This window comes from Eschrichtius robustus, chromosome 3 (assembly GCF_028021215.1).
Source record: "Eschrichtius robustus isolate mEscRob2 chromosome 3, mEscRob2.pri, whole genome shotgun sequence".
NCBI classification, from domain to species: domain Eukaryota; kingdom Metazoa; phylum Chordata; class Mammalia; order Artiodactyla; family Eschrichtiidae; genus Eschrichtius; species Eschrichtius robustus.
Window position 1 is genome coordinate 48,466,324 of NC_090826.1, and position 24,825 is coordinate 48,491,148.

Sequence of the window (24,825 nt, forward strand, 5' to 3'; positions counted from 1 at the left end):
ACGGAGGAGAGAAGCACCGGGGCTCACGAAAGGAGGGGCTGCCTCAGGGCCTTTGCACACGTTCCTCCTCTGACCTAGAACACTCATTCCCTCCCCCAGTGCCTTTCCCACCCATCCTCCAGGACACAGATTAGAGGACTTTATTTCTTCCTGGGAAGTGTTTCCTAACTCAATTTGTACCCCAAATCCCACTGCCCCAAACAGCTTATGTAAGACTCTTAGAACAGTGGTTGTCAGCCTTGGGTGTACATAAGGGAAAAATATGGATGCCTGGTTCCCACCCCTTGAGGTTCTGAATTAGTTGGTTTGAGGTACAGTCTAGTAACTGAAACTTTAAAAACTCTCAAGGTGATTCTAATTGGCAGCCCAGATTGAGAACCCCTGTCCCAGAGGCTTCCCAAATGCCCTGTACTCAGGGGTGACAACATTCACTGGCCTATGTATTAACCAATCTGAATAAACACTGGCTGCAAACCAGTACACCTATTCCAGGCTATACCGACCAACTAGCAGCCTTGCCTGGTTTTTATCTCCCCAGGTGCACTGAGCACGTCCTGTGTACATGTCTGAATCCCCACTATACTACATTATACTACACTACGCTACGCTCCCCTACCCTACCCTTCTCTACTGACCCCACCCTATCCTCTCCTATGCTATGCAATGTCGCACTGTGTTATACTTAGAGCTCCCTGAGAATAGGGGTTGTGTCTTCCTCTCTATTGCATCTCTAGCATCTATCAGAACACCTAGGACACGTCAGGAGATTGAAAGATATTTGTTGAATGAAATGAAGGGGTGTCACGTCCTCTCCAACACACGCCCTCTCTCTCTCTCTCTCATGCGCGCAAGCGTGCACACACACATACCCGTGCTCCTACTCTTCCTTCATCGCGGGGCCCACCAGGAGTCTCCTGTGAACATTAGGATAGGCAGGCACCGGCGCAGAGCAGAGCACCTGCCATTCCCGCAGGCGGGTGAGGATGCATGGAATGGATGAGAATGACCAGAACAACCCTCATTTCACAAGAGCCTGGACGCCTTACCTTTGTTGCCTCAAAAATCTCATCAGAGTCCATCGGCAGGTTTCTGTTCTGTAACCAGAAGGCATGACTTACGAGTGTGAAATGAGCGATGGGACAATGACATGAAACAGTTAATCGGGCTGGGCCCTCTCACACTTACAGGGGTCGCCGCGGCAAACCGTTCTTCAAAATCTTCAAACGCACAGCCGTTCTGAAAGTGTAAGGGATGATGAATGAGGATGAAGTGAATGACATACAAATGACATGGATTTATGAGCTTAATGATGACGGTATCTATGGTTTACACTCCCGTGGTCTCAGGAGGTGGGAGCTGTTGCCAACGTACTGTGAAAACTCTAGAATATGCTCCCAGCATGTGATAAAACACAGGCCTGACGAGGAAATACAAGCAATGGGGAGTTTGTAAGTTTAAAGTCCATCTTCCAGAAATTACAGACCTGACTCGGCCAGTCTCAACAGTGGAAGCAGATAAGAGCATGATGTTTACCCTTGAGATTTTTGCTTTAAAAAGAAAAAGGGTTATCATGTGTTTCAGCCAAACTTAACCCTTGGAGCAGTCTGTGAACAGCAGGTTTTATAAGTGCCTTTGTGTGTGCGGCCTTTTCTGCTTGAAGTGCTCTTCTCAGCCTTGCAAGCCCAAAGCTCACCCAATTCCTCAAACCCAGTTGAAAGGCCACCTCCTCCACGAAGCTTTCCTTGGTCCCCTAGGCTGAAAACCATCCTCTGAGAGCAAGGGCGCATCACTTGTGCCCACTACACGGTGAACTTCCTGAAGCAGGGACCACGATGCATTTGTTCTTGAATCCCTAGCAGATCACAGGGGATCGGGCTTGAAAATGTATGAACAAATGCACGCTGCGAAGAATAGCTGGCAGTTGACCAAACCTAATTGTTTTGATAATTTTTTATTTTGTTGTTTATAACTGTTGAGAGCTTTGCTAAACCGCTCCATAATATTGCTGCCTAAGTATCCACTTTGTGTGGCCAAGCAGCCTGCACGGGCCTTGAACTGACACTAGCCTCTCCAGTGAGGCAGGCCCTAGATAACAACCCACAGAGTCACAAATAAATGTCAGTTCCTGATATGACCATCCTAACAGCCCTTATGATCACACTCTCCCCAGCCTCCCAGGGCCTTCCTTTATGTACCCCTTAGATAAGATTCTTTTGACACTTACCAAAACCCTGCTCTTTTTTGTTTGAATTGACCAATCCGGCCTCAGGCTAGGAACCCTAATAACAGCAAGTGCCCCAGGTCCTGCCTTGCTCTCTGCCTGCATCCTGCCCTGACCTCCCCTCATGCCCCTTCCTCCAGAACTGAGAGTAATAAACTTCTCTATTTCAATTCCCTGGTGGTCTTTTGTTGAACCCTGGATCACCATCCGACAACACCCCAGGGCTTTACTTAACAAATGTTAATTTAACAAAGTCACAACATTAATACATATTAGTATGTATAACATCTCTATATATACACATGTATTTTTTTCTTTTTCCCTCCCTCCCTCTCTTTCTTTCTTTCTTGGCTGCGTCGGGTCTTAGTTGCGGCAGGTGGAATCTTCATTGCAGCGCGGGCTTCTCTCTAGTTGTGGCGCATAGGTTTTCTCTTCTCTAGTTGTGGTGCGGGGTCCAGAGCGCGTGGGCTCTGTAGTTTGCAGCACTCGGGCTCGCTCACTGCGGCGAGCGAGCTCAGTAGTTGTGGCGCGTGGGCTTAGCTGCAGCATGTGGGATCTTATTTCCCTGACCAGGGATCGAACCCGTGTCCCCAGCATTGGAAGGCGGATTCTTTACCACTGGACCGCCAGGGAAGTCCCTATATACATATATTTTTAATGCCCATGTTTTGGTCTACATTTCCAAGCTAATTACACTTTGGGTGACTTCCAAGCAGTGTAACATTAATATAAATCTGAAATATTGACATTAAATTGGAGTTATTATGCTTGAACAGAAATGCATTGTTTCCAAATTTTGAGGAGAGCTTCCTGTTGGCCATGGAGGAGTGGAGAAACCACCAGCCATGATCACTTTCACTCTGACTGTAGCAAACGTGACTGTACATCACTTAGCCCCAGTTACAGGGTCGCAGAGCAGGAAAACCCACATGCCCGTACCTACCACGGCAGAGCCTTTGGGCCAGACACCAGCAAATTCCGTCATCAACCACCTGCTCCCACCAGGCCCTGGCTCGCCAGGAGTCAAGAGTGGCCAAGAGAAGAGGAGGAAGGACCACATCAGATAACCACTTAAATAATAATAATAATAATAATAATTATTATTATTATTATTATTATTTGGCCAGAGACAGGGAGACAATATTAGTCTAAGTGATCCTGTAACCTACAGTGTGGCCTGAAAGGTTAAGGTTATGTTGCTACATCCTTTATAAATCTCACACTTCTAAGGATTTATGGCACAGCCCCTACCAACTAGCTCTGGGTCATAACTTTTAATAAAAACATTTTTTAGTGTCCAAAATCTCATTACATCTGTCCAGTATAAAAAAGCAAATGGCTTCAGAGCATGATGGATGAATTAAATAAATTTGAAAAACAGCCGGTGGGAGAGTCTCATAAAAGCCCCACCATATAATGAAAATGTGTGAGGATAGCCAGCACGAGTGTGAGTCCGTCACTTTGCTGGTGCCAGAAGAGGGGGCCTTTGGTGAGGGGTGGGGCTGGGGCGTGAGGAGGCGATTTCCATAAATTCAGACGGACATGGGTCCGGACGTGAGAGCAAATGCATCTCTCTGGAGTCACACAAATACGGACTGAATCATGGCTGTGCCCCGTGCTGGCTGTGTGACCCTGGACAAGTCCGTGAGCCCCGGTTTTCTCATCTTCAAAGTGGGGATGATAATGATAACATCATCTCAGGTTTACGGAGAGGGTTAACTGAGATGTGTGTGCAATGTTTTGGTTGGTGTTTGGCACATAGAGATGTTTAATAAATCAGAGCTATTATTAGGATCTTCTCATCCTATTTCTTTTGGCTCTGTTTTGCAATGCACAGGGACACATTTTTTTAATGTTAAGAAACTATTACTACATGATATTTGGAAAAAGATAGAAGAAGAAGAAAAAAACATCTTGCGGGAAGCCCCTCTTTAGAAATCACCCCCATTTGAGAGCATGGACCAGACCCTGTGAAAAAGGATGCCCAACACTTCCTGGCCTTAGTCCTGAACCCCTCAGTCCACTATTGACCCCACCTTCTCCCTCTCCTCTCTTCTGTCTACAGTCTTACCTGAGCATCTTCCCATCTATACCCTTTGTACCTGGAGCTTGTGGTTACCCTCCTGTTTTGATCTTGGCTCAGTCACTTCTTGGAGTTCCTTCCTCCCACCTGGGGTAACCTTCAGTAACACTCAGGGCACTTCAGACACCCAGCGGGAGACCCCTCCAGCCAGTGCACTTTCTCTCAATTGATTCTCATGGGCAGAACCTGGAACCCATTCCCTAGTCTCCCTGCATCCCCTTCTCCTGCTTTACCCACAAATACTACTAGAGTTTTTGTTCATTTATCTTCAAGTCTTTTTTTCCCCCTTATTAGATATATTTCTTACAGTTACTATCATGGCATGCATGCAGCTTTGTATTCTGCTTTTAAAAATTCAATATGAGGAATCAGACTCCCTGACTTCAGACTACACTACAAAGCTACAGTAATCAAGACAATATGGTACTGGCACAAAAACAGAAATATAGATCAATGGAACAGGATAGAAAGCCCAGAGATAAACCCACACACCTATGGTCAACTAATCTATGACAAAGAAGGCAAGGATATACAATGGAAAAAAGACAGTCTCTTCAATAAGTGGTGCTGGGAAAACTGGACAGTTACATGTAAAAGAATGAAATTAGAACACTCCCTAACACCACACACAAAAATAAACTCAAAATGGATTAAAGACCTAAATGTAAGACAGGACACTATAAAACTCTTAGAGGAAAACATAGGAAGAATACTCTTTGACATAAATCACAGCAAGACCTTTTTTGACCCACTTTCTAGAGTAATGGAAATAAAAACAAAAATAAACAAATGGGACCTAATGAAACTTAAAAGCTTTTGCACACCAAAGGAAACTATAAACAAGATGAAAAGACAACCCTCAGAATGGGAGAAAATATTTGCAAACGAATCAACAGACAAAGAATTAATCTCCAAAATATATAAACAGCTCATGCAGCTCAATATTAAAAAAACAAACAACCCACTCCAAAAATGGGCAAAAGACCTAAATAGACATTTCTCCAAAGAAGATATACAGATGGCCAAGAGGCACATGAAAAGCTGCTCAACATCACTAATTATTAGAGAAATGCAAATCAAAACTACAATGAGGTATCTCCTCACACCAGTTAGAATGGGCATCATCAGAAAATCTACAAACAACAAATGCTGGAGAGGGTGTGAAGAAAAGGGAACCCTCTTGCACTTTTGGTGGGAATGTAAATTGATACAGCCACTATGGAGAACGGTATGGAGGGTCCTTCAGAAACTAAAAATAGAATTACCATATGACCCAGCAATCCTACTACTAGGCATATACCCAGAGAAAACCATAGTTCAAAAGACTCATGCACCCCAGTGTTCATTGCAGCACTGTTTACAATAGACAGGTCATGGAAGCAGCCTAAATGCCCATCGACAGACGAATGGATAAAGAAGATGTGGTACATATATACAATGGAATATTAGCCATAAAAAAGAACGAAATTGGGTCATTTGTAGAGACATGGATGGACCTAGAGACTGTCATACAGAGTGAAGTAAGTCAGAAAGAGAAAAATATATATCGTATATTAAGGCATATATGTGGAATCTAGAAAAATGGTACAGATGAACTGGTTTGCAAGGCAGAAATAGAGACATAGATGTAGAGAACACATGTATGGACACCAAGGGGGTAAAGCGGGGTGGGGAGTGGTGATGGTGGGATGAACTGGGAGATTGGGATTGACATATATACACTAATATGTATAAAATAGATAACTAATAAGAATCTGCTGTATAAAAAAACAAACAAAACCCAATATGACAATCCAATTTATTCACAACTTGAAATTCCAGTGAGGATTTAAAGGAAGAGATTCTCTTGGGTTGTTTTAATACAGTTCTGGCCTGAATCGTCATTAAGACATTGAAATAAAGCTTCCACAGGGAGTTTACTTTCCCATAATCTCTTTGGAGCACTGGGGACACTACTATTGTCCCATAACTGAATAAGGTAACTCTTAAGACCAGACTCATGTTACTCTTGCAGCAAAAGTGAGTGGATGAGATGGGACTTGGTGTGAACACGTTAAAAAGGATGAAAGCTTATTTATGGCTGCCAAATAAGAAACCTGCAGTGGTTCTCACCCCTGGCTGCACAATGTAATCCTCTGGGGCAGCTTTTACAAAACTTCGCATGCCTGAGCCCTGCATCTAAGACTTGGATTCTACTGGTCTGGGGTGGGGTCCTGGCATCAGTAGGTTCTAAAAGCTCCCCAGGTGATTCTAACAGGCAGCCAGACTTGTGAATCACTGTGTTGGGGAATGAACTCTCTGTAGGAATAATTAGTGAAAGTCCTACTGGGAAAACTGAAGGCATCTTGATTGATTACATAATTGATTAATTAATTTCTTCAACAAACATTCACTGGGTGCTTTCCACTTGCTGTGTCCTGACTAGGCACTGGAGATAACAAAGATGAATAATGCATGGTCCTTGCTCTCTTGAAGCTCAGAGCAGAGCCAGGATACATAATCATTCTAGCATGGGGGTGGGACATGAGTGGGGCAGGGAGGGCACAAGGCACGGAGATCTCAACTCAGAACCCAAGATGATGCTGCAGAAGAATGAATTCAATTATCCATTTAGAAAGCTCAGGAGGAATGGATTAACTTAAGTGATTTGTAACTGCACCAAGGTGGGTACTATTAACGCACCTAGTGATTCCAGGCATTTGGACGCAGGTGCTGTTGCCTGGTGAGTGATCTAACAATGAAGACACGTGCTAATGAAGACTAATGCCCTCTGGGGTATCTAGGAGTTTATGCTCTCTCACTGTTAGCCAGGAGTAAATAGCCACTTTCCTACTTCTCGGCAGAGGAAAACAGGAAAAGCTCTGTTTGGCAACTGAAGAACAAAGGGTGGGGGCAGGGGGAGTTGAGATGCAGAGCAGAAGATGTGATGTTAATAAATGATTTCTCCCAAGAGCCGCACTGTCCAACAGAACTTTCTGTGATGATGAAAGGTTGTACACCTGCCCTTCCAACATGGTAGCCAGTGGCTACACATGGCTATCGAGCACCTCAAATATGGCTTGTGTGACAAATGAATTGCGTTTTAAATTTTATTTAGTTTTAATTGATTTCATTTTAAATAGCCACATGTGACCAGCGGCTACTGTACTGGAGAGCTAAGCTCTAGATAATAGATATTAAAAAACAAAACAAAACAAAACAAAAAACTTCAGCTGACTGGGTGCTTTCTAAACACTAGACATATTCCTTCCTTATATAGTCTCTTCTATTCTTTTAAAGAATATCCTACCTTTGCATTGACCAGAAGGGTTGTATGGGACAACTGAATTCTTTGCTATGTCTAGACAGTACCATGAAATCAAATTCAGTTTGCGAAAACAGCAGCCTTCTTCTGGATGTAAGTTTTGTCATTGCCTGGGCTAAGCCAGACCCAGATGTTGGTGGGTTTTTTTTTTTAAAGGAAGTTAAGATTCCTTTAATGGATTTCAAGTGGAAATCCGAGAAACCTCATCATCATTCCAACAGAATGGAATCCCCTTTAAGGCCAAAATGTCCCAGCCTACTGGGATTTGGGGCTCAGTGGTCTTGTTGGACTCAAGGCCTTGATCTAACAGAGGAATTTGTGCTGCTTTGTGGATTTGTCCCTGTAATGACTGAGAAGTTGCCCCTAACTACTCAAAGTTGGGCTGCATTTTAGCAGTTAATTGCCCTCCTGCTGCCAGCTACCATTTTAGGAGGGTCCTAAAGGTTGTCTGGAAGGCTAGAGGGTGGAGGGAAATGCTTAGACCTTATAATGAAAGTTACATCTTCCCTTGAAGTGCACACAAGTGTAATATATCTGCTAATCCCTGGGACAATGAAATATTTACATCCAACTTCCTAAAATGAAGTTGGTCCTTAAAACAGCCTCCATTTTCCCCATTTATTTTTATTGTGGTAAGAACACGACATGAGATCTATCTTCTTAACGCATTTTACAGTGTACAACACAGTATTGTTAACTGTAGGCACAATCTCTAGGACTTAATCTTCTTGCATAACAAACTTTATACCAATTAAATAGCATCTCCCCACCTCCCTCTCCCCCAGCCCCTGGCAACCACCATTCTGCTCTCTGCTTCTATGCGTTTGACTACTTTATGGACCTCATACAAGCAGTATCCTGCAGTATTTGCCTTTCTGTGATTGGCTTATTTCATGCAGCATAATGTCCTCAAGGTTCAGCCAAGTTGTCACATAAGCAAGGATAGACTTCTTTTTCAGGGCTAAATAATATTCCACTGTATGTATATACCACATTTTCTTTATCCATTCAGCCATCAGTGGATATTTAGGTTGAAATGTCCTTTGTTAACATGCAAGAAGAGAGTCAGGATGGAGACTGGCGGTAAAAGGAATTTGCTGGTGCTTTATTCAGGGGCATGAGAAAGGTAGACTCCTTGCACGAAGGTGAGGAGGCCAGGTTGACTGGCCTGTGCTAACGTGAATGAACAAGGGCAGCTGTGGCTGAGGACTCTGACTCTGGAGTCGTGAGTTTCCCAACTTTAATCAGGTCAAGAAAACCAATGTGCTTGCATTTGAAAACAATGGATGCTTTTAAAGTGAGAAATTTGATGTTTTTAGGAGAGGCAGGGTGGGGAAGTGGGAAGAGGGATATTAGAAACAGCAGCTTTCATAAGACATGGAAGCAAACTAAATGACCATCGACAGAGGAATGTACATATATACAATGGAATATTACTCAGCCATGAAAAGAGTGAAATAATGCCATTTGCAGCAACATGGATGGACCTAGAGATCATCATACTAAGTGAAGTAAGCCAGACAGAGAGAGACAAATATCATATGATAACAGTTATATGTGGAATCTAAAAAAATGTAATACAAATGAACTTATTTACAAAACAGAAGCAGACTCACAGACTTTGAAAACAAACTTATGGTTACCAAAGGGGAAACATGGGGAGGGGGATAAATTAGGAGCTTGGGATTAACATAACACACTACTATATATAAAATAGATAATCGACAAGGGCCTACTGTATAGCACAGGGAACACAATATTCTGTAATAACCTATATGGGAAAAGAATCTGAAAAAGAATGGATATATGTATATGCATAACTGAATCACTTTGCTGTACAACTGAAACTAACACAACATTGTAAATCAACTATACTCCAACAGCGGCTTTCAGTTCAAACTTCTACTTTCATTGGTGTTTCCTCGGATGAATTCCTTCCTCACTCTGAGCCTCAGTTTTCTCCTCAAGAAATAGGAATGATAATGCTTACAACATGGGCTCACTGAGAAGAAGTGGTGAGAAGGTGGATGTACATGAAAAGAATTAGCACAGCAACTGATGGAGTAAAGTCTCTCGAAGGATGTCAGTTCCCTTTCCAAAAGTACAGAAAGGGAAGGAAGGATGGGAGGGAGGAGGGAGGGGGAGGAACAGGGATAGGGAGGAGGGAGGAAGAAGGGATGAGGGAGAGATGGCTGGGAAAGAGACAGAGCGAGAGAGGAAATGAAGAGAGAGATAGGGAGGAAAGAAAGAAAGAAGAAAGGAAAGGAAAGCCATGGGATTAATATGTTTGGTAAGTGAGCGTAGGCGGGTTCCAGGCCATGGCAAAAGTTTGGGAAACATTGGTCCAGGGAAGGAACAAAGTCACCTGGAAGAGAAGCTAAACGTGTGACGTGATTTTCATAGGGCAGACACTGGTCACAGCAGGTTCCTTCTCCTACACCTTTTCCCCAAGGTTGAACCCTGGCAAGGCTGGACCGTTCTGAAGTCCATCAGCCCCACTGTTCATTCCATCTACCCCACACCCTTCTCTTCTCCACTGTCTTCCTTACACCTGTTTCAGAACACAGTGGGCAGCTCTATGTTTTCACACCTGGATTTTCTAAAACACATCCCTTATTTTCTTGAAAATACACCTAAGGATGGGGCTGGAGGTGCAATTTGTAGGCTGCTACCGATTATGCGATAAGATACTAAGATCTAAGTAAGTTTGATCTCAGCAACAGTGATAAAGGGAAGGAGACGCTGGTGGTCATGCCCAGGAAATGATGGTGTCCGTGTTGGGGGGGAGGGCAGCGGTGGTGACACCGACGGCGGTCATTAGCCGTGATAACCCACCACCCAGTCCCTCCACATCAATTAACTCAGCATCTTCGATAAGACACAGTCCTTGTCCTTACATGGCGTGAGGGAGACAGAGGAGAAAACAGGGAATTATCACATGATTGGTGTCTTAAATGAGATGACTCACATGAAGCCTGTAGTATATAGGGCCTAGTTCAGAGTGATGACATGACTCACGCCTGTGGTTACTACTGCTAGTATCCGATCCCATCCTGAGGGGTCAGACATTTTGAGACAGTGGCAAGAATGGTGCTGGGGATTTTGATGGTATCAATACTGTTGTCACGAGGCAGTGATTATAAAGAGAGAGATGATAATCTGGTGAGAGCCCACATGAGGCCAGTGAGGGGAATGAAGGAGAAATGTGGAAAACACCAGCCTACCATGGAGCTTCTCTAGAAGCCCTGGGGGATGACTTCATGCTCTGATACTCGTGGAAGCTTCCTGGGCTCTTGATCTCAGCCCCAACCCATGACCTCATCCCAGAGCTCTGACGTGTGACAAGGAGGATTTTAGAAAGCGGGGGGACCTTCGTTGCTGTGGATCCCTTGTGGGGGAAGGTGCAGGTTGCAAGATAGCTTGGCTACTTTACTGGCTGTTAACAGAATAAACGCACCTGCCCGGGTCTAAACATACAGCGACAACGAGAAACCAAAGGGGAATGATTTCCCGAAGCTTATAATTATTTGTTTTTCATTCTCTCTTCCTTTACCCCATCTCTTTTTTTAAAAAATCCATTATTCTAGTTCCACATTAGCAAAACTCAAGGATTTTTCAAAAACTCCTAACAAGATTTGGCGCCAGTTCAGTACTTTGAAAAGGGGTGAATTAGAATCACAGGAAAGTGAAATTGGCTCCTGTCAGCAGGATGACAGGCTCTCAGCACACTCCTGGGGGGGCGGGCAGGGGGGCTCTCAGACAGGCCGTCAGCTCTTTCTCCGCTGCTGTGTCGCTCTTGGAGAGGCTACTCCTGCGGTCCAGATGGCACCCAAACGGTAACAAGAAATATTGGATGGAGTTGAAATCAAGCGAGAGCAGCAGAGGCTCAGGCTGAAGGCAGAGCAAATCAGAGCAAATCACAAATGGAGAGATGTCACAGCAGAGGAAAAAATAGTCATGGAGGGCTCTGCCTGCTGCTCTGACAGCCGTTCCCTGTAAAATGCTTTTCCTTTTCTTCGCTGGAAGAATGCAGATTTTATATCTTAGGCATCCATTTCCTTACTCCTTCGTTCCTGGATTCAGCTCTCAAGGCATTCATTTCATAATTAATAAACTCTGCTTGAACGCCTACACTGGGCCAGTATTGTGAGCACCGGGGTGCTGTTCCTTCTCTGAGCCGTAACAGTCAAGTGAGGGAAATGGGAGGAAGCCCATTCAGGTCAGAGCAAGAGGAGAGTTATGACAGGGGTACCGCACTGAGGATTTTCACAGCGCATGGACCACTTTCACTGCTGCAATGCCATTCACAGGACTGAAGCCAGCTCCACTGCAAATGACCAAAACAAGAATTCTGTTTTCATGCGACTGGAATTTGACTAGTTTACCCATCTCTTGAATTTTCCTTTATTGTAAAATTAGGGAACTGTCCACCTCACAAGACTGAATATTTCCCTGTATAAGATTTGAGGTAATAGCTTAATTAGTACAGTACCTGACATGTAGTAATACCTCCATTAGTGGGTCAACGATTCAGTGGAGTATCCTTTCAGAATACTATGATGATTTTATAGATCTATTTGATGGCATTTTTGAAAGTCTTAAGAATTGCAGAATTGCAGAGGAGTAAAATTAGAAGAGGCTATAGAGATCTCTAACACAACTCAACCCTGTATTTTTTTCAGATGAAGAAACTGAGGCTTTCAAGTTTTTCAAAATCATGATAATGTTAGGGGCCGAGCTGAGATGAAACCCCAAGTTCCCAACTCCTAGTCTACTTCCTTTATTTCCATCACAATTCCCCTCATGGGTGAACAGACTGAGAGGAGGCAAAAAGAAGTAAGAGCAGAGAAACCCAGCTCACAATTTACAACTAGGAAACTAAGGCCCCAAGGAAAGCCCAGCTTGCTCATATGTAAGACAGCAAGAGAAATGTCTCCTTCACAGAATTCCAAGGATCAAGAGAGGTGATGTTCACCAACAGTCTAGACTTGGGAGGCAGCCTATAAGTTTGAAGTCAGAGGAAAGCTGCGAGAGCATTATCTATACTTGTCTCAGATTGATTATCCAACCTATAAATAGTTTGTAACTTTGTGTCATGATTTCACCTGCCGTCTTAACAGGTCTCTCAGTATATTCCTTACCCTCTCAGGCATTGGTACAAGCTACTCCTTGTGATGGGCTGCCCTTCCCATCCTTGTTCGTCAGGAGACCCTGGAGACTTGGGTCTAGTCACCTGTCCCAAGCCTTCCTCTAAGGCCCTCCGGATGGACTAGATGATCCTCCTCTGGGCATCACACATGTCCAGTTATAATGGTTGATTGCTTTCTCTCTTCTCTACTACAGACTATGACCTCGTGACACTAAGTTCCTTGTATAGGAAACTGTATCTTATTCATCTTTGTATTCCTAATGTCTAAATAGCCCAGGGGCTAGCACACAAAAAGAAACTACATTGAACTGACAGATTTTAAAAAACAGAAAGAGTAAATGGATGAACTTGCATATACAAGAGAGCAGAAAACTGAACAGAAAGATACTTGGTGATAGCGTGATTTACAAGGCAGAGGGCATGGTAGTCCTTATGGTGTTTTCAAATGCTCAGCATGTATGTGTGTGCACGTGTGTGTATGCACTCACAGAGACATGGCATTTGCTATCGTAAACTCCAAAAAGGATGTCGCATCCACTGTCATTTGACCTAATGAGACTTTGCAATCAGAGTAAATGGCTCTGGCTCTAATTTCAAAGAAATACTAGGGGGATGTTCCAGAAAAAGTTATAAGAACAGGAATATGCTATTCTTCTAGCTCTTCTAATATCTGGATGGCATCTTCTTCTGAATTCAAGTCCTTCCCATTGGCGAGACCCATCAGCGGCTCGAGCGTGGCAGTCAATCTCCGACGTTCCTCACTACTCGAAGTCCAGCCAATACCTGGCCTAACCATCGTCCCCAGCAAATGGTGAAATGACTGTATCCCATACTGTTCAGACTCAAACTTAACAGGTCCAAAGAATTTTTGATCTCCCCAAACCTGTTCTTCCCTTGTCTTCTGATTTCTGTAAAGGCTACCAACTCAGGCCTAGATGCTCAAATCTCCAAGTGTAAAACTTATTCTCCATCCCTCTCTCTCCCACACCCTGACAGCCAATCATTCTTTAGAGAAATTCTGATTCTATCTCTAGGACGTACCCCAACTCCGCCTGCCCCTCTCCTTCTCCTCGGCAGCATTCTCTTTTGCCTGGACTGCTGCTTCTAACACTTTCCCCCTTAAGTTCATCTCCCGCACAGCAGCCAGAGTGATATTTTAAAATTATCAGATCAGGGGCTTCCCTGGTGGCGCAGTGGTTGAGAATCTGCCTGCCAATGCAGGGGACACGGGTTCGAGCCCTGGTCTGGGAAGATCCCGCATGCCGCGGAGCAACTAGGCCCGTGAGCCACAACTACTGAGCCTGCGCGTCTGGAGCCCGTGCTCCGCAACAAGAGAGGCCGCGATAGTGAGAGGCCCGTGCACCGCGATGAAGAGTGGCCCCCGCTTGCCGCAACTAGAGAAAGCCCTCGCACAGAAACGAAGACCCAACACAGCCAAAAATAAATAAATAAATAAATAAATTTAAAAAAAAATTATCAGATCAGGTTCACCGCCCTGATGAAAACCCTCCACCGTCTTCTGTTACACTTGGGATAAAATCCAAACTCCTTACCGTTACCTCTACTACTGTCCATGCTCGGCTGCTGCCTCTGAGTCTGAGCTCATCGGCCACCACTCTCCCCTTTCCCACCACACTCTGGCCAACACCAGTCTTCTCCGTGTTCCTGGTGGACCCCTAGAACACTCCTGCCCCAAGGCCTTTGCCCTTGTCTTTCCCTGTCCTGATCCTACTCTCCATCTGGTTGGTTTCTTCCCGTAATTCAGATCTTGGCTCAGGTGTCATGTCCCTAGAGACCTCCTCTATTTACCTACATGCAGTCACAGCTCCCAGCTCTTGTCACATTTTCCTGTTCGGTTTTGTGCTCTGCGTGCCTGTTTACTTGCTTGTTGGCAGCCTTCTCCCATGAACCGTGAGCTGTGCAAGGGACGAGACCTGCTCTGACTTGTATAGCACCTGTGTCTGTGCGTGACATACGATGGACACTAGACCGTATTTGTGGAAGGAGGAAGGAAAGAATGCTTGAACAGAAAAATGCATAAGTGACCAGAGGCTAGTTCTAGGAGGTACCTTCCAGTATTGCAGAAACTATAAAATTAAAACAAAAGGGGCACTTTGTGCATACTACTATAGGGTCAAGGGAACACCACGTTTGTCACTTTGACACCTGTGCTCCAGTCTCTGCCTTCTTTTCCTGTTTGTTCTCTGGTGCTGGACACCCCAACTCTGGAGACAATGGAGCTAGGGCTACAGGATGGCATATTCAATGAGATCTCATACAGATCCCACAAGCAGAGACCCTCTTTACCTGCATCCTTGCTAAGTCCTATGAAAGACCTTTTTAATTTAATCAGTATCTCTGCTTATGTCACAAGTGGTTGAGATCATTATTTCTGGCTTTGCTAGATCCATCAAGTCCCCAAATGTACAAGTTACTCTTGATCCCTCTCTCTCCCACACCCTGACGTCCAATTATTCTAAGAAATGCTGATTCTATCTCTAGAACATACCCTAAACAGTCCATTCTGGTCTAAAGAGAAAGGAATGAGCTAAATAGTAATATTAAGACCTCATCCCTTCTTGGCCAAGCAGGGGTCAAGCAGGATGATAATCATAATAGCTGATGCTTAGATGGAAGTTCCTCTGTATGAACCAGCCACGATTCTAAGGTGCTTTCGTATAATAACTCATTTAATTACCATGACAATTGTAGGTGTTATTGCTATCCTCATTTTCAGAGGAGGGAACTGAGGCACAGAAGGGTCAATGAACTTGCCCAAGGTCACACAGCTAGTAAATGGCAGAGCTTAGATTTTCACCTAGGTGGGTGAGCTTTGAAGTACGTACTCTTAAGAATTATGCTAGGGTGAGGAGAACAAAAGGCGTGAGACAGTGTGTGTTTTACGATGAGGGTGAGAAGTAAGGGTTCTGGAAGGAGCAGCCACAGCGGGTAGTTCAGGTCCCTGCCAAGTCCACGGCCATCCTCTCTGGAGGACCACGGCCCAATCACACTGCAAGTGTTATCCCTACAACGATGACAGGGGTCAGGGGGCTAGGACTTCTGAGGTGACAGTGGAAACAACAGCCTAGAGACAGACAAAGAGACAAGGCTACGAGATTACAAACACAGGAAAGGGGGAGAAAACCAGAGTACCGTGTTGACGGCACGCAATGGTGGGAAACAGGATAATATTGGAGATAAGGCAGCTGCTAAGCTGCTGAAAAGAAACATGATGGCATGCTGACAGGACTCTGATAGGTAGAAAAATGGGAGGTGGAGAGGGGGAAAAGTGGTGTAACATGTGAGAGTGAATGTCACCTTAACACGGAGCCATTCTTTATGCACAAGTGGAGAAGCAAGGGCCTCACCCTGCATCATCAGACTTTACTTCCGTCTCCCCTTAGCAACCCAACCTCAATCTTCTCATTCACAAAATGGAGAAAATAATAGTTGTCATGTTAACTGAACTAGATAAACGTAGTGGAGTGTTGGAATCCATTGGGGGAACTTTGTAAATCTCCCTTTATATATAAATATATGCAAGCCTTACAAAAGTAGATCTATAGGGGTGGGGGCCGAGGAAGTTGTGTTTTTAAAAGTGTCACCAATGACAGTTAGGCAATACGGTTTTTGGGAATCACTGAACTAGATACAGCTTGCCAAGCAATGCACACCCTCCCTGGCCCCCAGTAAGTGCTCTGCAAATACTTGTTTCTTGTAACGAGGTTTTTACACTTTAGGTTGGGACTGTCGCTGATCTATATATTTTTCTTCTCCATGATCATTTATTTATCACTTTCTCCTTTTTTACAACTGGAGTTTGTTCATTATTCTTCTGCGACCACTAATAACAGCAGTTAAGGGAGAAAGAAAGAGCCTCAACACGATGACTTATCTAGACATGCTGAATTACTGTACCAGGAGAGAATGAGTGTCAGCCTCAATGGATGTTTATGGGGAAACTGTATATTACAGCTCTGCTCATTAGAGTTGCTGTAGTTAAAGTTCTGTAAATGTTAATGATCTGTAGTAGAGGAATAAGGATAGACTCATAGCAGCAGCAGTTAACAGATAGCCCTGAATCCCATTTTCTTACCATGTCACAGAGCTCCAAGGAATCTGGTTTATGCCCACTGAAGGAGCAGGCGTGCATTGGGGCACCTGTATCTTGGGGACAGTACTGTCTTTGCTTTAGCACGGGTAGCGTGATTGACAAAGAGTTTCAGGAACAAAATGGATAGAGAGCGCCTCTCTTCTGTTTGAACTCTCACTGCGTTCTGGTCTTAGAGACAGCTGGACCCAGTGGGAAGAGCATTCACTGTGCTTGGGTAGCATGGACCTGCACCCTGGTCTGCCTAAGATCACTCCCATTCCTGCCTACTGTCCTCATGGAATTATTAATAGCAACCCCCCTTTCCGTTTCAAAAGCGACCCAGTTTGGATGATAAACTAGGTCACCCTAGCTTCAGGGTCAGAGAGATCTGGATTGGATTCTTAGTGATGCCTCTTCCGGCTGTGCTGATTTAACTTCTCTTATCTTCAACTGCCTTTGCCGTAGAGAAGAGACCTACATCTTAGGGTTATTTGGAAATGTCTTGACGCAGGGCGTTAAGCGCCTTCCACGGGCCCTTGCTTGGTGGTGCTCAACATGTGGTAGTCACAGCTGTTTGTTATCTTCACCCCACAGCCCTGGCAGTCCCCTGCAGGTTCAGCCCCCTCCCCTGTTAAACTTGATCTTGTTGGCATTACTGCTCGGGCAGGGAGAACTGAAGGCACTCCAGCCCCTTACTGCCCCCAGGGACACTAAAGCACCCTAGAGGTTGAGCCAGGTCTTACTCATCGTCATATTTCTTGAAATACTTGGTACAGTCCTTTGTTCATAGAATAGCTCATAATAATGACTATGGCTAACACTTATTGGGTACTTACTATATGTCAGGTGCTGTTCTAAATGTTTTCCATGCGTTACCTTATTCAAGTCCTCAAAAGAACTCCATGAGGTAGGCACAATAGTCATTATCCTCATGTTACAAGCGAACACACCGAGACGCAGAGAAGTTTAAATAACCCACCCAAGGTTACGTGGCTGGTAATGGAAGGAGACACTTTTCAAGCCTAAGTAGTCAGTCTTCAAGGCTCACCCTTTTAAGTGCCATCCCATGTTGCCTACCAGGTACTGAGTACCTACTCTGGGCAAACATGACAGCGATCACATCTGTTCTCGTATTTAATCCTCACAGGAACCCAGCGAAATAGCTCTCCCCACACTGTTAACTGGTCACTAAGAAGAATCCAAAAGATAAAGCACCTTGCCTAGAGTCACACAGTTAAGAAGTGTAAAGCTCTGTGTTTTGCAGATACTGAGACCCCCACCAGGTGGAAGAAGTTAACCGTATGCTGCCCACAGCCCTTAGACCACAGACTGGTTGAAACCAAAAGGTTGATGATGTTGACTCCCTATTACCTCACCACCAACCAATCAGAAGAATGTCCACCAGCTGAGCACATACCCCACGATCTCCCTCCCTCACCCTGTCTTTTAAAACCTTTCCCCGAAAGCCATCAGGGAGTTCAGGTCTTTTAAGCACTAGCTGCCTGGATTCCTTGCTGGGCTCCGTGCAATAAACACTGCACTTTCCTTCACCACACACACACACAAAAAAGTGTAAAGCTCTGAATCACTTCACATTTTGTGCTCTTTCTGCTGTTACTGCCTCCCAAAGACCAGACTCCCGATCTGCATTCAGAATTTGATCATCGAATAACAAAACCTTGTTGGGAAGCCATGTGAAGGAGCTCCCATCTGCCCGCCCAACTTCTCCCACCCACGGAACTAACTGTGGGTTCCTTTGACAGTGGTTCTCACACTACCCTCTCTGCATCTCTTCCCTTCTAGAACCTTCTGTCCTTCAGGGAGAGGAGGGGAGGGGGCTTCCAGGCGGATGGGCCTTGGGGTTCCAACCACATCTCCTCTTTCATCTGTCTGTATAGACGGCTACCAGGCACATTTCATTCAAATAAAGATTTCTGGGTTTTATCAAAAGCTTGAAGACCATCCCTCCAGGAAACCAGTGGTAGGTATTTTAGCAGAGGAGTGGAGTGATCATTGTTTTATCCAGATGTGATTTTTGCCAACACACAACTGAGCACGCAGAGCACCAGACAACTGCTGACACTTATCTCCTCCATATTTGCATCTATGGGAAACAAGTTTCGGGAATGACTAACAGTGAGCTGTCTACAACTCTGTCTGATTCCATTCCTGAGAGCCCTCATTTGCAACCCTGGGAGAGAAAGCCAGATATCATTCAAGGCGACAATGTGACCCGGCCCCAACGTGAGTCAGGGACTGAGAACAGAGAAAAAGATGAGAGGGATTACTACTGTCTTTGGCAAGAACCTGAAGACAGCGAATGGAAGGGCTGATGTACAAACACTCTTAGAAGTCAGAGCGATAAAACAGCATGTTTGTAAATGACAGAGCTATGGGAGCGGAGTCAGGGAGTTTGGTTCAGATTCCCTGGTTACCTGACCTCCCAGTTTGCCACCTTGGATGTAGCTTGTGTTTGTCTCACCCTCCACATCCATGAGACCTTCCGGATCTACCCTTGTCATCCACTCAAATGTACACGCCTCCCCTACCTACCCCCTTTCTCTTGTCTGCAGGGTCTCACCCTCAGTCCAGACCCACCCACAGTGGTCCTCAGTTGCCTACTCCTCACTGCTTTGCCCTCAGAACCATTCTTGCCTTTCCCTGCTCTGTGCTGACTGACAGTGGCTGATCCCTGTATACTACATTGCCCAGGCTCCCTTGCCAATCCATCTCCACTTAAATTTGACCAACAGGAGGCAGGGGTCAGAAATTGGATGGTGGGAGGGAGGGAGAAACAGTGAATTTCTTCCCTGCTCTCTTTGGGCAGTATTTTTTTTTTTTTATAAATTTATTTATTTATTTATATTTATTTTTGGCTGTGTTGGGTCTTCGTTTCTGTGCGAGGGCCTTTTCCAGTTGCGGTGAGCGGGGGCCACTCTTCATCGTGGTGCGCGGGCCTCTCGCTATTGTGGCCTCTCTTGTTGCGGAGCACAGGCTCCAGACGCGCAGGCTCAGTAGTTGTGCCTCACGGGCTTAGTCGCTCCGCGGCATGTGGGATCTTCCCGGACCAGGGCTCGAACCCGTGTCCCCTGCATTGGCAGGCAGATTCTTAACCACTGCGCCACCAGGGAAGCCCTCTTTGGGCAGTATTGTTGCAATGGCTGAGTCTATCCATGGTTTCCACCACACAGCCCCTTTCACTAGGGTCTCGGCTCCCACCGGGCAGCCCCAGCTCCTGGGCTCTGCCCACACCACTGCCTTCCTTTGTCCTTTTAGTGCTAGGGATCACTCCAGTAGCAACTTCCAACTGTGACTCATCTGGGTTGGCCCACTGTTTCCCATTTGACTTTTCAGCTTTTCTAACATCTTGGTAATTAGTTCCGCGTGTTCATTTCCCTTTATTAAACTGCCTGGTGTGGGCTCTGTTTTCCTGACAGAGACACATAGGTAACTCCACTAGCCACATGACGGTCTCCTCCCCGCCTGCCAAGCCACCGGCCACAGGCCACCAGAGCGATGTTGAAAAATACAACTCCAACAGTGTCACTCCACCACCTGAAAGCAACAGTGGCCTCCCCACAAGTCCCAGCTTCTCAGCACCACATTTCAGGCCCTTTGCTCCCCGGGGCCGGCTTCCCTTGGTATCCTTGTCTCCTTTCCCATGAAGGCATCCTGTGGTCCTGCCATCCCAGACTGCTCATCAGCCCCTGGCATACGTGAGGCTTTTCCACATTTCAGTGCTTTTAAACATTCAGTTCCCTCTTCCTGAATACTGTTCCACCCGTTCTCCAGTGCCAAACTCCCATCATCTTTTAAGATTATACCTAAACTCTATCCCTTGGATGAAGACCTCGCTAAACCCACTCAGGCAAAGTTTACTGCCCCTCCACTCTGCTCCCATAGCATCTTGGACACAGCCTTTCACAATCTTGATTATACTGATTGTAATTATTTTTATATGTCTATCTTCTTCTTGAGACCATTAAGATTCTTAAGCAGCTGGTCTTATTCATCTTTATATCTCTAGGGAATAGAACACTGTCTGGTAGGTAGGAGGCTCTTAGTAAATCTTTGCTAAATGGATGAGTGAATGAATAAATAAGTGAATAGAAGTTGTAAGGAACTCCAAAAAATAAATAAATAAAAAAGGGCTTTGTAGCAACCAGATGGCTGGGATTATAAAAGTAATGAAGGTCTGTCACTGCAGGTATGTGAATTGAAACCCAAGAGTCAGAGATGTTCATCTGCACTTATCACAAACTTTGGGGGATTCTTGCTTTGGTGGGAAGGCTAAACTAGATAGCATCTCTTAATGTTCCTATTAACTCTAAGATTCTAGAAGTTTAGGATTCTATCCCAGGAAAATTTTTAAGTACAGCTAAAACAAAGTCCACCCAAGAAACATCAGAAGAGGCAAGCTTCTCTTTCATTTGTGGGAATACACAGATTCAGATTCCCTTCCCTCACTTCGGGATGATATCCTCCCTTGTGACACCTATGTTAACTGTGTTGTGATCATTATAATTTCTCTACAGTGTGGCGCTTAATGAGGAAGTGAAACTGACAAATGCTCAGATTAGATTTAAGCCAATTAGGTAACATCTTGATCCAGATTTCAAACTAAAGGAAAAACTAACTGCTAAATTGTGAATGAAATTTTATTTGCCATGAACGATGGGGGACGGGGGTGTAGGGAAGAGTTGTCCAGAGAATTCTTGAAATTCTTCACATGAATGGATTGCCTCTTCCCACAGAGAAATGGAAATAAATCTAGGGCAAGGAAAACCAAGCAGATGCTGATTGTTGGGGGACAGGGGTCTCGTAGAAAAACACCAAGGAGTTTGGAGGGTTGGGGGAAGGGGTGGCAAAACGGACAGCTTTCTGAGCTTCGGAGGTGGGTGGCTTTCATTGAGATGTGCACCTTAACGTTCAAAAATATCTTTTCAACATCAGGATGAAGAAAGGGTGCCAGGCAGAGTGAGGGTTCAGGAATGGCTTAGACACGGCCACGCCCTCATAGAATTCAGTCTAGAGGTCGAGAGAGGTGTTCACAGCCAGGCAAGGAGTGTTGGGCCTTCGGAGCTCTAAGTGCTCAAAAACAATGAGTGATAGGAGATGGGAACTGAGGCCTGAGTACTAATTCTGAGCAGGTGAGGGTCAGGTGATTCTGACCAGGAGATGGAGGACTCTACATTTTCTTTAATTCTAAAGGCAGTATATTTTAGTGGAAATTGTGTGGGTGCCTGAGTCAAAACAACGTAGGGTTCCAATTCTGACTCTGTGATCGTGGGTAAGTTATGGGACCTCTCGAAGCCTCAGACTCCTTGTGTGTAAATGACAGCTACCTCCTCGCAGGGTCGTGATTACTGAAGGAGATAAGCCGAGACCCAGAGCCTAGGCTGTCCGTGGCACAGAGCAGATGCTCAGTGGGGTCTGCCTGCTTTTTCCCACAGCTACGTTAGCTTTCGATACGGTACTTATGGCTACTGTCCTGGCATCATAAAACAAAGGAAGAAACTGAATGGAGGCCTGGACTTCATATCCGATCATCAGGGATGTTTATCAGTTTCTCCCAGCCTGGCTCCTTTTCAGGATACAGACAGATCTAGAGCCCTGATTTCAAGCTCTCTAGAAGGAAACTAAGGAGGAACAATTTTTTAAGCACCTACTCTGTGCCCAATGCTTGCTCAGTGATATGACTTGATTATAATACTTGGTAAACTTCTTCCCATCCAGAGCACTAACTTCACAGGGCCAGCCCATAACTTATTGCTGGGCACTTCAGGGTGTGCTCCTTTACAGCCAGGTGATAATAATGAAGATACGAACGGGGCCTGTGGGGTACACGGCTTGGCAGCTGAGCTACTGGCAGCAAGACGAGTTAAGTACATAGGGGCAAATGGAGTGCCAGAGGAGATGAATGATTCTGAGGTCCACCACTATAGTCACCTTTACAGTACAAGGATTCCCTTATAGAACCATTTATCTGCTGCTTGAATACTCCTAGGGGCATAGAGCTCGCTACTCTGAGAGGCTGTCCCTTCTTCTGAAAATCAGCTCAGATGGTCTGAAATTCCTTTCTCATCTTGAGCCCAGTTTTGCCCTCTCTTGTCATTAAACCTGAGCCTTTCTCTTAATCATAGGACAGCACATAAAATAAACAGAAGCAACTAATACATACCATCCCTCAACCTTTACTTCCACAGCGTCTCATAAAAGCGACCCCTCATTATCACAGGAAATGCTTTCACATTGCCGCGTGAGTCTCACGAAAGGCCTGAGATGTTGGTAGCAGATGGTCATACTTTCCGCTTTGCAGCCCAGCGAAAAAAGTCTCAGGAAGTCAAAGTGATTGACAAAGGGAGGAAAGAACCTCAGGGAGGTCTGATCATTCCTTTCAATTTCTGAATCCGGGTTTCACCAAAAAGAAATTAATGTAGAGGTCAACGTATCCATTTGACAATCTGTGTCCTTCCTATTTACCACGATGCCAAACTTTTCAGAATCTCTCTTTTGAAGGCCAGAAAAAGTTCAGCTAGAATTCACTGGCTCATTATTACCAATAATTAGAAAGTCTTTTATGCCTAATACGACTACATAAAAGGCTTTTAAACTGGGCAATTCAAAAGGTGAAGGATAAAAGATCTTTTTCAGCTCAAAGAATATTACATGAGGGCGTAAGCGGAGGGGAGAAGAAAAGCGCAGAGTATTTCTCAAGCAAAAATGGCATAAGTCATACTAAGATTTAGGCCTGTGTCGTTGAAACAGTGTGACCTTCACGGTAAGTCTCAACCAAGTTCAGTGCTGTGGGGCATAAAAGGGTCTGAAATGGGCCCTTCAGCAGGCTGTGAATGCCCCACTGTGGAACTAGATCATGTCCAAAGGCTAACAGAGTGCAAAAAGCACTAAATAATGAATGCAGACACTTTCTTCCCCACTTAGGAATGTGCATTTTTGACATTCCCAGAGAGGCCAGGGTATTTGTCTAAAGAACATGACAGCATGGTCAGTCAGCTGGCAGAAAGGGAGACTACCTGTCTCCCTTCCCCCAATGTCTTTGAGAGGGAAATTGATGAGAAACGGATGAGAAATTAACCAGGTCTGAGTGCTGCTAAGTAAAGGCAGTATGGACTCAGGAGCCAAGACCCCAGTGATCTGCCCAGAAGTGCTTCCATGCCTCATTTGCCTGTTCAAATCCTGCTCATCCTTCAAGGCTTTGCCCAAGTTGTACCCTCTTTCCTGAAACCTTCCTAACTCTCTAGCCATCCAACATTTCCTGTCAGCAAGCATTTATGCCACTGGATTTCAGAGACCCTGACATAGAAATAGACTCACATATTTAAGATACAGGAAAGATTAGCCCCCATGCAAAGCTTTTGACTTCCTGGACCAGGAAGGGGTGAAATGTATATTTCTAGGAGTGAGTGGGATTAATCCTTATCTGGGCTTAGAGTTCCCAGGAAATGGTGGAGGGGAGCAAAGCATGACCTTAAGGACAAATCTTCCGGAAGAAGGGGCTATTACAGGTGCAAAGTAAAATAAGCAAACAAAAGCATCCTAATGTGTTATTTGAGAAAGCAGAACAAGAAAAGGGTCAGTACAGCTGAGCATCTTACGGTCATGGGACAAGGGGGATGTAAAACTACCACAGGGATGAGTAAATGTGAGGGAGTAAAGACATGGAATTGGCTTTCTGCCTGGACCTGGGGCCCAGCTAATCAAAACAAAACTTTGCTCCCATAAGTTGATGCACTGAGGTGGGTAAGAACAATACAACAAACACAGTGAATTCTAACTCCTGCTGCCGTAAAACTCTGAAATCCCCAATACATCAAGTTTGCCACCTTACTGAGGATATCTCTGACCATGGAAGAGTGATGACAAGCCACTAGACAGAGGTCTAGACAGAGGTCTAGACAGAGGTTCTAGAGCTGAGATCAAGGGATCCCGTCGGCTTCAAGGACTACAAAAATTT

At 45.0% G+C, this 24,825-nt stretch overlaps 1 protein-coding gene across 1 annotated transcript in view; it reads right to left on the reverse strand.

The window, feature by feature from the left end:
• Nucleotides 1-24,825, reverse strand: part of DAB1 (DAB adaptor protein 1) — a 426,067-nt gene that overhangs the window by 31,076 nt on the left and 370,166 nt on the right. The window contains exons 8-9 of the mRNA XM_068537987.1: nt 1,186-1,236; nt 1,047-1,094 (exon numbers count right to left, since the gene is read on the reverse strand). Coding sequence (XP_068394088.1) covers nt 1,047-1,094; nt 1,186-1,236 — 99 coding nt within the window. The remainder of the gene's footprint in view (nt 1-1,046; nt 1,095-1,185; nt 1,237-24,825) is intronic.